Raw genomic sequence first — 13,083 nt, forward strand, 5'->3', positions numbered from 1 at the left:
AATCAGAAGTCCAAAGGGAGTTGGAAGAGATTTAAATGTCATTCTTTAAACTGCATTTAGCAAAAATATCAGTTGAAAAAATATTAATTTCATGGCCTTTGCTATAATTCAAAACAAAATAGAGAGATAGCTGGATAGACAGACAGTCACACGCACACGCACACACAGAGTTGGGAAACTTAAGTAGGGTTGGATTACTATGAGTTTTCCGGGCTGTATTGCCATGTTCCAGAAGCATTCTCTCCTGACATTTCACCCACATCTATGGCAGGCATCTTCAGAGGTTGAGGGGCCTGTTGGAAACTAGGCAGGTGGGGTTTATATATCTGTGGATTGTCCAGGGTGGGAGAAAGAACTCTTGTCTGCTTGAGGCAGATGTGAATGTTGCAATTGACCACCTTGATTAGATTGAATGGCCTTGCAGCTTCAAAGCCTGGCTGGTTGCTGCCTGGGGGCTAGCTGCTATAATCCTTTATTTGGAAAGTAGGGAAGGTATATGAATAAAAATAAGAGATGATATTTGAATTGACTGCATGCTTTCCATCTCCAGGTCATGAGTAGGCAGACATGAGCATCTGATCTGTTGATCAAAAAACAAAAAGCAGTTATTGCTTTGATTTTATGTTTCAAAGCCAGGCTGTGCTATGTGATCCTATGAGCATGTACTCAGAAGCTAGTTTTACTAAGTTCAGTAGACTAAATTTAGTATGAAGGTACCTCTCAAATATCTGTTATGAAGGACCAGCAGTTTTTTCCCTATATTCCATCCTCCAGTACTGTGTTGTGCCTGCAGGCTATAATTTCTTTCTCATTTGGAAACTTGCCAGGGATCTGCAGCCAATGGAGCACAGCTTTGAATTGGTATGGGATCAAAGCCTTAATGGGCCAGAGGAAGTTAAAAATCATTATTTTTTCCCTGATGTCACCACAGATCTGTTTCTGGGGAGATGACTAATAGGAGAATGAAGGAGGCAGAAATAATTTGATTTTCCTGATTTCATAAAAACTGCTTCCTTTGTTTGTCATTGGGATGAAGGCAACATTTGCATGTCTGTTTCCCCACATGCGCTTTATTCAACATACTCCGACTCAGATAATGGAAATCTACCTCATCCCTGTTGGCTCGCCACAAATTGCATTACACTTTGAATGTTTTAATTGTTTGTTATTATTTGATTTATTAGTTAAACATGTCTCAAATGTGTATCCCTAAATTTCAATTTTGTTATTTTTGGGTCATTTTATAAGTACACTTCGATGTTGTTTGTTTTACTGTTTATGATTTGATCTGTTTTGTTATGTCTTGTTGGCATTGAATGCTTGCCATTTTTTAAATTTTATTTATTTATTTAATTATTTTGCTATAAACTGCCCTGGGTCCCCTCAGGCAGATAGAGCAGGATAAAAATAAAGTTGTTGCTGCTGTTATGCTTCCTCATGCGAATGATTTTTTAAACGTATTCAGACTTTGGAGCTTCCTCCTCCCAAATCCATAGTTGATGCCTATGTCCTGCTCAATTTTGGTGATTCTGTAACTACGGATCATATATCTCCAGCCGGAAACATAGCAAGAAACAGCCCAGCTGCTCGATACTTAACTAGCAGAGGGTGAGTCAAGGGAAACTTTGGGGGTGACTTTCTTCTCTTCACTTGCCTTCTAGTCAGCTTTTTATCTCTTCTATCCAGTTGGAATACTTTGCACTCATATAAAATATCAGAATCAACTTACTTATAATACATCTGGAAAATAACCCACATCACACATATCGGATCACAGTGTGCATAAAAAAAACAACAGAAGGATTGCTTTCCTCTTCTCCTTTCATCCACACTGACATCAGCAGGAATAGACCAGGAAACGTATGGAGTTCCATGTAACTCCCTCCATTATATTTTAACCAGATTGCAACTACTGATGGCTTTTGTTCAGGAAAGGTTATTGTATACATATGCTTAATCCTGTCTTCCCCAATTAGATGACCTCCAGATGTCTTAGGCCCCTTCCACACAGCTGAATAAAATCTCACATTATCTGCTTTGAACTGGAATATATGGTAGTGTGTACTCAGATAACTCAATTCGAAGCAGATATTGTGGGATTTTCTGCCTTGATATTCTAGAATTCTTACAGTGCATTACTTTTGAAAGGCACCAGACTGAAGGAAGCTTGTTGAATGGCCTTTGTTCGTTGTTCTTTCCCTCAAAACAACTTACTTTCATAATTACATGACTATTCAAAGTCAGATCTAGTGAGATCAAGGGTGCATTTACACTTTGGAATTAATGCAGTTTGACATCACTTTAACTGTCATGGCTCAATGCTATGGGATCCTGGGAGCTGAAGCTTTACAAAGCCTCTTACCCTGCTCTGCCAAAGAATGCTGATGTTTCACCAAACTACAACTCCCAGAATATCAGGAGTCGCGGTTGCACAATGGGGTAAACCCTTGTGCCAGCTGAAGCATGTCCCATATAGTTCAAATCTGTGAGATGGAGTGAGTTCCCATCTGTCAGCTCCAGCTTCCCATGCAGGGACATGAGAGAACCCTCCCACACGATGGTAACACATCCGGGTGTCTCCTGGACAACGTCCTTGCAGATGGCCAATTCTCTCACACCAGCAAGGCGCTTCTGACACATTGTTAAAAAAAACTCCCAGGATTCCTTAGTATGAAGCCATGGCAGTTAAAGTGGCACCAAACTGCATTCATTCTACAGTGTAAATCAGTGGTTCCCAACCTGTGGTCCATGGGCCATCAGTGGTCCACAAGAACTAAATTGTGGTCCACGGCCTCACTGTTATTACACTGTTACATCGAGAGTGACTGGTCTCGCGAGACCCTCTTATAATGCCGAGGCTTATTAAATCTGGTTTTCTGTGGGCAAGCAGATGATGCCTACTGGATGGCATATGTTCTGTATCAGAAACTAGAGCTGATATGGTCTATCCAATGCAGTTTTCTAAATCAGCACCTCAAATAAGCAGACTGGATCTAAAGTTGACCAAAAAGAGTTTCATAACCCTTTTGATACTAATGTTGGAGAGTGGTCTCTGGTCAAAAAAAGATTGGGAGCCACTGGTGTAAATGGTAAATGTGCCTTTACTCTCAGGTAAGCCAATACGAAAGGCTATAGCTTTTAAGATTCTTTCCTCTTTACAGGGAGAACATAAATTCTGCCTTGTGTGGGTTTTTTGTGGGGGAAGCAGGAATTATGTAGCCCAAAGTGGGGGTAAATATTGTGCCTTACACATCCCACTGTTGCTCACTATGGATTAGCATGCCTTATGTGGTTGTCTAGGCAGTTGGCTGTCTGAAAAGACTGATGACATCATTGGTTTTAAAAGCCAGAAATAAGAACTAGAGCATGTTTTGACTCTACTTTGAAGCATGTCCCATGCATTAAAGTTGCATCACACTTTCATTAAATTAAAAATCTCTTTGTTTTTTAAAACTACAAGTTCCTTTCTTTTTATCTGGGCAGCCTAACTCCTCGAGAGTTCAACTCCTATGGCTCACGTCGAGGGAACGATGCTGTTATGGCAAGAGGGACATTTGCAAACATACGCTTGTTGAACAAATTCCTTAACAAGCAAGCCCCTCAAACCATCCACTTCCCATCGGATGAAACAGTGAGTATTCTCCTGGTCTTAGATATTGGGTTAGTTTTTCCCCTGCCCCGAGCAATCTCATTTCAGAAGTGCAGTACGCATCTTGAGCTGGGCTAAACAGAACTAGATTTAATAAATGTTGAATCTAATTATGCTTGCAAGTTTACACTTTAAAGCTAGGTTTTAATGAGTTTAAAGGTTTTAATCTCTTTTTTTAATATTGTTCATGTTTGAGTATATTTTTAGATTTTAATTGTATTGTACTGCTTTGAAGCTCTCTTTCTGGGGACAGAAATTAGGACCATCATCATCATTAACCACAGATTTATTTGGGAGATGGGGGAGATGGAGGAAGATTAGATTTATTTATATCTTGCTTCCCCCCTTACAACGTGGGACTCAGTGTTGTTTACTGTATTGCTATAAATCCATATTCAGGTGGCCCAACAGGCAGGAGTCGGGTTCTTCACTTGAGTGGCGTACAGGGAGCACACAACTCCCTGTTACGTCAGCTCCACTGACTGTCAGTTTGCTACCAAGTGCAATTCAAAGTGCTGGCTTTAGCCTATAAAACCCTAAACAGTTCCAGCCCAGCTTACCTGTCTGAACGTATCTCCAAGATCCACCTCAGGGGAGGCCCTGTTCTTGGTTCCACCTCTCTCGTGAGTGTGGTTGATGGGGACAAGAGACAGGGCCTTCTCAGTGGTGGCTCCTCAGCTATGAAACTCCCCCCCCCCCCCCCCAGTGATATTTGATCGGCTTCGTCCCTTCTAGCCTTCCGAAAGAAAGTTAAAATATGCCTGTGGGACAAAGCCTTTGGAGAATAACTGCAGTGCAATAAATGAATGTAGAATTGGAATGGCCCTGGATTATGATTTTGGATTATGCAATTTTAATCATTGATGAAATTGTTTTTAGATATTTTAATTATCTGGTTTTAATATAGATATTTACCAGTTGTATGTTATTTTAAGGCATTGAATTGTTGCTGATATGTGAGGCCCCTCTGGGTTCCCCTCAGGATTGAGAAGGGTGGGGTACAAGTAAGGGCAAATAAATAAATATTAAACAGTAAACATGCTTATCTATTGAATATATTGTTTGTTCAATCTGACAATAGTTGCATTGTGTGATTGTAGCTTGACGTGTTTGATGCTTCTTGGAGATACCAGCAAGCAGGTCACCCTCTTATCATCCTGGCTGGTAAGGAGTATGGCTCTGGAAGCTCTCGAGACTGGGCTGCAAAGGGACCTTTTCTGCTGGTGAGTGGCCAGTTTTTCCACAACACATTTTATTTATTTTGTGCCATGGGCCCCCTGGTGGCCCAGTGGGTTAAACCGCTGAGCTGTTGAACTTGCTGACCGAAAGGTCGGCAGTTCAAAACTGGAGAGCAGGGTGAGCTCCCACTTTTAGTCCCAGCTTCTGCCAACCTAGCAGTTTGAAAACATGCAGATGTGAGTAGATCAATAGGTACCGCTTCAGCAGGAAGGGAAGGGCGCATCATGCAGTCATGCCGCCAACATGACCTTGGAGGTGTCTACGGCTTAGAAATGGGGAAACCTTTGGGGAAACCTTTATCTTTACTTACGTTTATATTAAAATACACAAAACAAAGACAGTCACTAATACCAGTAGTATACAGGTTAAAATTCAGTTTGAAATTGACTTTTATTGTGAAATTAGTTCAAATTTCAATTCAGCTGCCTCTAGTTTTTGATTTTATGAAGATTTTTTAATATTAGGCTGAGTTCTTAATATTTAAAAAAATAAGTGAAAACTTACGCAATGATTTACGCTCCCTCCAATTACCAACATGTTTCTCGAACATAGTGTGTTAGTGGTAACTCATTGACTTTCCTTCAGAGGAGTACCAAGAAAGTAGGGAGATGGGACACTGGTGCTTCTTTGGGTTTTCCTGTAACAGACTAAGGTTTTGCCTTTTGCCACACAGAGAAATAGATGGTTTCATTTTTGACTGAATCTTTATTTAAAAAGAAACGATCCCTTTCTTTCATTAATGTCCCCCAAGTATCCCTCCCAAATCATGATCCACTCCCATTACTATTTTTCTAAAACTGGGAGGAAAGATGTATTTGAGTTTTGCTGTGCCTGTATTCTTACCTTACACCTCCTTCCCATCTTCAGATAACTTCTGATGAGGTGAAAATATCTCATTGTGGATTATATTTTGTCTTTTAGGCAATTGTAGTTTTAGAATTAAGGGATCTGTAGCTTTGCAATATTATTTTTATTTGATGAGTGTTTTAAAATGTGCTTTATATAGTTTATACTTTTTTTTGAACTGATAGGGTTGGTATCTAAGGCTTCAGCAGTTGTTAATAAAGTGCTTTTTTCAGGGCATCAAAGCAGTCCTTGCTGAAAGCTACGAGAGGATTCACCGCAGCAATCTGGTGGGGATGGGAGTGATCCCTCTGCAGTATTTTCCTGGTGAGGATGCTGAGAGTCTTGGGCTGACTGGCCGTGAACGTTACACAGTCCTAATGCCTGATGAGCTGGTGCCCAGAATGAATGTACAGATCAAGGTAAGATTTCACAGACCGATCCAATATGGCTGAGTTCCAAGTGTAAGAGAAACAAATATATACTTAGAATCTTGCAGAGGCCGTATATGAGATAGCAGACAAAGCTGGGGTTGGGGGAAAGCAGGACCCAAGCCAAAAATAGGCCATGCTAGATCAATTCGCCCTCACCAATCTCCAGTCTGTTGTAGCTGGTGAGGCAGGGAGGACAAAAAACGTAATTATCTGATTGGGGCCGGCCTACCATCTACTTAGTTATATAGTTTGAGTATACTTAACTAAGTAACTTCTGTATATATCTTTAAAATAAAATAAGTTGTGTGGGGATTCCAAACATGGAGTAATCATAATTGTTACTAAGTAGCAATTATGAATACAGAAGTTACAATTAAGTACATCTACATTAAAAGTAAAGGTAAAGATTTCCCTTTGACATTAAGTCTAACCCACCAGGGGGCCTCAACATTAGGGCTTCTTAAACTTTTCCACTTGGGACCCCTTTTGACCCAAGATTTATTTTACATGACCCCAGGTATTTGAAAAAGGGAATAAATATTACGCATTTGAAAAAGGGAATAAATAGGCCAAGTACGGAGTGTATGAGCACACATTTATTGTACCATGCGTTGTATTGGACTGGGATTTTTGTATCTGAACTTTGCAGTGCAAGAAAACTATGAGAATCAGAATGGCTACAGTATATTATTTTTGGATAATATTTATACTAAGGTGTTTTAATGCTTTGTTTAAATGTTTGTGCGTTGTGTCTAATGGTTTTAATGATTATGTTTGTTTTTTTTATATGGCATTGAATTTTTGCCATTAATAGATGTTGTAAACTGCCTTGAACCCCCCCCCCCCTTTCCAGGGTGAGAAAGGTGGTATATAAATATAGTAAATAAATAAGTAAATGATTTTAATGTTAAAGTGTTTTAATTGTTTTTATATTATTGCGGGCATCAAATTGTGCCATTTGTAAACCACCCTGAGTCGCCCTCAGGCTGAGAATGGCGGCATATAAATATGGTAATAAATAAATAAATAAAAATAAATGAGACAATTGGATGCATGTGTTTGCTTTTTTGATCATCACCATAATCTGTAAAATGGTGTTTTTGGCATGCCTCTTTATGTTACCTGTGATGAACAAGATTCATATTATGTATTTGAGTTGTATGGTGTTTGAAATACATTGAGAGTGCATCCTAGTGTTCAGGACATCCTGCTGCTTTCTTTTTGGGGAGAAGAAGTTTGCTTGCAAATGATGCCATCTTTTTATGTCCTCTCAACAGTTGGATACTGGGAAGACCTTCCATGCCATCATGAGGTTTGACACGGATGTGGAGCTCACTTATTTCCGAAACGGGGGCATCTTGAACTATATGATTCGCAAGATGGCATCCTAGTCCCTGAAACTGGACTCCGCCAGTTTCCATTTTATCATGAAACCTGCCTTTTTTTCTGATGAGAATGCACAGCAATTGTGAAAAACTATATATGTCCAAATGCTGAATTAAATATGTATAGGTAGCATTATTCAAATTTGTTTATGCTGTTAGAATGTGTGGCTAGGTGCCTTACCCACCAAACAACCTTGTGTTGTGTGTGTGTTTTTGTGTGTATTAACTCATCCTGCCCTCCCATATCTTATTTCATCAGTCCATTGTATATGGGTGGGTACAATGTGAAACTGGTTAACACAGTGCTACATTAAGTGAAATCCAGATACCACTTTACCCTTTTCAGTGTTTTATACAGCAATTGATGATAGAGTTGATAAATTAGTATTAAATAACTACAATCTGCTTCCTTTTAAAACAGTTAATCAGAATTCTCCCTTGAAAAATGTAATCATGCTAAAATTATTTCAGTGGCTTAGCACTTCCGTCTTACAGATTGAATGTTCTCTGTTATGCTTCCTCCTTCTTCTTTGTGAGGGAAGGCCAAAGTAGATATTATGTTGAAGACATAGCTAGCAGCTATATCTTTTTTTACTCTAGCAGTAACTCAAGGGCTAATGAACATTGGTTGGGTGCTTTAACCTCCCCAGTCATGCGTGTTGTGACTGCACTATGTCCACTGAAAATGGTATATAAGAAACCAGTGGCTCTCTGCACTGCGATATAAAATGTGTGTGTTCCTAGAGGTAGGGGAACCACAGCAGAGAGGAGGAGTTAAAGATCCTCCCCAGTCCCAGATCAGGCATTTTGTGCTTGAGTTAGCGCAGTGGTTCTCAACCTGTGGGTCCCCAGATGTTTTGGCCTTCAACTCCCAGAAACAGCTGGTAAACTAGCTGGAAATTCTGGGAGTTGTAGGCCAAAACATCTGAGGGCCCAGAGGTTGAGAATCACTGTATTAAGAGTTTTTAAAAATGGGGCGTGTGGGAAAGGATATGGCTACTTAACATTTTAAAGCATTGCGTCTTTGATCTAAAGTCTTTGGGGTAGGGAGATTTGAAAATCATTTATAATAAAATCCAATTTATTTTCAAAAAAAGGCTTAGACTCTTTTTAGATTGCACAGTTTGTTTTGCTTGTGAAACTCTTGCAGGAGCATAGCATCGTACATACCAAGGAGGTGAAGGTTGGCCTACAAGCAGCATTCATCATATTTTTGCTTGCACAGATTGTCAACATGCAGCATTTTTTACGTTCTTACCCCTCACCTGCTGGATGGTATAGCCCACTAAGTAGATCACAAAGCAGAAACTAATTCATACCACTGTTTTCCATCAAGATGTATTTCCGCATTCTTATGTTCAATTTCAACCATGCTGCATTCAGGAATTCTCTACAGAAGACACTTTGGGCCTGCAAGCCACACACACACTCTCTTGAAAAAGACCCTTTAGCCCTAAAACAGGGGAAAGGGAGTGTGGGAAGCTCACCCATTGCTGCCAATAGCATGAAAATATTCATTTTTTCAGACATGGGGTAAAAAAGCTCATTTAGAAAGGCGCCCGTCTTCAGGAGAGGTGCTTGAAAATGAAAACAGGGCCTTATGAATGAAACAAACAAACAGATAGTGATTCTATACAAATGCACAAGAGTAGTTAACATCTCTGTGGTGGTAGTTTTGCTTTCTGTGCCCCTGTTCAGAAGATTTCACCTTATTTTCTGTCCCTGTGATAATTTTGAAAAAAGTCACTTGTGGAAACAAGGATTGGTGATAATGTTTCAATGGAGACACCTTTTCCCCATGATAACTCTTTCAGGAGTCAATTTCCCTTCCAAACAATAGTTTCTTTACACTTCCTGGTGTTTCACCCCCCCCCCCCCTTCTTAATTATGGGTCATTTGTCAGTTAGATGCTTGTAATTCAGGGACTGCCTGTACTGCATTGGATCAAAGAAAAGCTGTCTCCCTTCTCTGAGTAAAGTGGCAAAAGGTGAGAGCTTGGTCTCTCACACAGCACCCATTTACCTTAGTCCCCTCATTCATCTAGCCAATCATGGCAGCTGATATGCTTTGGTTTTGTTTTCCTTTGCTTTGTCCTTTACATCCTTTGTTACATACTCCAAAGTTTTATTAATTTATCCTTGGATGATATCAAAATAAAAATCTGCTCTGAACATATACACACATTCCACTTATGTATAAGTTCATAGGGCAATCTTTATTATATGGCTTAACGGTGTAATGCCAGAAAATGCTCACAATTCCTGCTACTTTGGCAATCACCTCTCCACAGAAGTAGACATTGACACTGAAATACAACACCATCAGAGCTCTGTGAGTGCAGCATTTTTTCAAATGAAGCAGGGAGTGTTTGAGGATCGGGACATCGGGTGCTTGTTTATAAAGCTATGGTCCTTCCAACTCTATGCCTGCAAAACATGGATCATCTACAAACATCATTCTCGACTTCTGGAATGATTCCATCATTGTTCTGAAAAATCCTGCAAATGTTTTGGGGAAGACAGCCAGACAAAATCAGCTTTCTAGAAGAAGGAAATACTACCAGCATTGAAGTGATGATCCTCTGCCATCAACTTTGCTGGACTGGCCACTTTGTCCGAATGCGTGATCACCGTCTCTCAAAGCAGTTTCTTTATTCTTAGCTCAAGAATGGAAAACAGAAGGTCAGTGTACAGCAAAAGAGATTTAAAGATTAGCTTAAAGCTAAGCTTAAAAATGTGGAATGAACACCAAGACATTGGAAACCCTAGCTGTCAAGCATCCTTACTGGAAGTCTGCTGTTACCAACAGTGCTATGGATTGTGAAGAGGAACAAATAAGAGGGAGAAAGGGAGAAACGTGCAAGAGGAAAGCACATCAAACAAATCCTTGTTGGGACCGCCTTCCATCTGGAAATATATTCCCAACTGCAAATTATACCCTTCCAGAAAATAATCCTCCCTGCTAATCTCAATATATATTCACATTTTTACATTCAGTAATCAGCATACAAAGACAAATGACTAACACATGTTGAATCCTGGCAACTGTGATGATGGGCTATTTTATGGAAGACAACACTTGATCTTAAGCAAAAAACTGAGAAGGGATATTTTAATCAAAATTACCACAAGTCCTAAAAGAGACACTAGTCTGTGTTAGTGAGGAAACAGGCCTACGGGGAACCAAAGCATTCCTTGAAGAATATAAAAGTGCTTTATATTTTTTGTCATGTTAATTAAAAGGCAAGATGACAGCAATGTGAATACTGCATTTGGAGCAGGGAAACTTGGGAGTCAGCTTTTTGTTCAACTATTAATGGGTGACCTTAGCAAAACATCTCCTAAGATGTGTTACAAGAACATTCCCATCTGTTGTACTCTGAGTTTCTTGGAAAAACCAAACCGGTATGACAAAAGTTCTTCCAACCCCTCACAAACTCAGAGCTCCATGTTTTAAATAATTGCGTAATGTTATTGAATCACAGAGTAAAAAAGATCCTCCACAAAACTCACCTCAAGATACATGTACAGGTAACAGCTATAGGCTAACAGCTATAATTTAATAACTAACCACGGATTTCTTTAAAAAAAAATTGAAAGTATTATATGATTCAGTCAAATTGTCATGTTTTCAGGGGTATTGCAGAAAGAAATTAGATTAAGCTAGGCTAAGCGACATTGAAATTAAAATCCTATGAGAACTACCTTTATACTGGATCTGCAGCTGCTGAAATACATTTAGTGCCATTATTTGGAAACATACTTATATCAATGTGTTGTCGATGGCTTTCATGGCTGGAATCACTGGGTTTCTGTGGGTTTTCCGGGCTGTATGGCCATGTTCCAGAAGCATTCTCTCCTGACATTTCACCTACCTCTGTGGCAGACATCCTCAGAGGTTGAGGGGTCTGTTGGAAATATGTGAGGTTTATATATCTATGGAAGGTCCAGGGTGGGAGAAAGAACTCTTGCCACCTTGATTAGCATTTAATGGTCTGGAGTTTCAAAACCTGGCTAATTGCTGGCTGCTACCGTGTGACCTTTCATGTTCCTTGATTCGTGTCTGGGCAATGCTGCATTTGGTGGCCCTTATGTAGACTTGTCCACAGCTGCAATGTATACGGTACGTTCAGCAAAGGACAAGAGGGGTCCTCCCACCTCTGCAGGAGTCTACCGTATACCATGCAGCTGTGGACAAGTCTACATAGGGACCACCAAACGCAGCAGCATTGCCCAGACACGAATCAAGGAACATGAAAGGCACTGCAGACTACTTCAACCAGGGAAGTCAGCTATAGCAGAGCACCTGATGAACCCACCTGGACACAGCATTTTATTTGAGAACACAGAAATTCTGGACCACACTACCATGTCAGACGACACAGAGAAGCCACTGAAATTCACAAGCAAGTGAACACTTTCAACAGAAAGGAGGAAAATGAACAAAATCTGGCTATTACTATTTTAAAAAACTCTAAAAACAGTAAATAAATAGCAAGACTCAAAAAGTAGAGGGGTTCCAGACAAGAATCCATCAGGGCCAGCTAACACCTCCCAACAAAGGATTCCCCCAGGCAGCAACCAGAAAGATCTGAAACTGCAGGTCATTAAATGTTAATCAAGGTGGCAGGTTGCAACATTCACACGTACCTCTAGCAGAAAAGAGTTATTTCTCCCACCCTGGACATTCCACAGATATATAAACCTCATTTGCCTAGTTTCCAACAGACCTCACCACCTCTGAGGATGCCTGACATAGATGTGAGTGAAACGTCAGGAGAAAATGTTTCTGGAACATGGACATACAGCCCAGAAAATTCACAGCAACCCATACTTACGTCAACTATCACCTGCTAAATTTTGAAACAGAAAGACGTTCATATTCATTAAAAACTAAGTTAAAAGTGAGTGGACTACTCTACGACTAAATTGTACATTTCTTCGATATCAAATTCTTTCATTGCAAAATTAACAAGTTTCCATTTCCGAAAATAAAGCTGCCTCCCTGTGGAAACATTTTCTACTGAAAAGCTTTCGATCTTTATGATGGGCAGATCATCAAATGCCTTGTACTTCACTGTGATTCCCCAGTCATTGTGACATTTCTCACAGTACAACTTGCACCTTTTCTGAAAGTTGCCGTAGCAGCTTGGTTTCCCATGAGGCTCTGTTATGTACCGTCGTATAAAGTTTTCATCTACGACTGTGTGGTGGGATCCCTGAAACAAACCAGAAGGAATTATATAAATTTTTCTCCTATTTCAACTTGGCCCATTCAGCATCAAGTCATAGTTTGGATGTGTAAACAGGCTGAAGCTGTGAATCCAATCTAAGACTTTCAGTTCAGATCAAACGATTGCAACCAAATCATTTACTACATACTAAATGTGTATGTGTAAAGATTTATTTCCACATTCTCATGTTCACTTTCAACCAGGCTCTATTCAGGAATTTTCTACTGAAGAGTGCAAGAACTGGTGCAGATTGACACCAGTGACAACACTAACTGCCATTGCTCAGTGCTGTGGAATCAT

General features: G+C 40.0%; 2 protein-coding genes across 5 annotated transcripts in view; one reads left to right on the forward strand and one right to left on the reverse strand.

Annotated features, from left to right (window-relative positions):
• ACO1 (aconitase 1) overlaps positions 1-8,646 on the forward strand; it is a 52,074-nt gene extending 43,428 nt beyond the window's left edge. For all 3 annotated transcript variants that reach the window (XM_060762523.2, XM_060762524.2, XM_060762525.2), the window contains exons 17-21: positions 1,466-1,608; positions 3,484-3,631; positions 4,750-4,872; positions 5,968-6,153; positions 7,443-8,646. In XM_060762523.2, coding sequence (XP_060618506.2) covers positions 1,466-1,608; positions 3,484-3,631; positions 4,750-4,872; positions 5,968-6,153; positions 7,443-7,556 — 714 coding nt within the window. In that variant the 3' untranslated portion in view covers positions 7,557-8,646. The remainder of the gene's footprint in view (positions 1-1,465; positions 1,609-3,483; positions 3,632-4,749; positions 4,873-5,967; positions 6,154-7,442) is intronic.
• Positions 8,647-10,645: 1,999 nt separating this feature from the next.
• RIGI (RNA sensor RIG-I) overlaps positions 10,646-13,083 on the reverse strand; it is a 36,170-nt gene continuing 33,732 nt past the window's right edge. For both annotated transcript variants that reach the window (XM_060762522.2, XM_067464349.1), the window contains exon 18: positions 10,646-12,768. In XM_060762522.2, the coding sequence (XP_060618505.2) occupies positions 12,463-12,768 (306 nt within the window). In that variant the 3' untranslated portion in view covers positions 10,646-12,462. The remainder of the gene's footprint in view (positions 12,769-13,083) is intronic.

The sequence above is a fragment of the Anolis sagrei genome, chromosome 2, assembly GCF_037176765.1.
Source record: "Anolis sagrei isolate rAnoSag1 chromosome 2, rAnoSag1.mat, whole genome shotgun sequence".
Lineage (NCBI taxonomy): Eukaryota > Metazoa > Chordata > Lepidosauria > Squamata > Dactyloidae > Anolis > Anolis sagrei.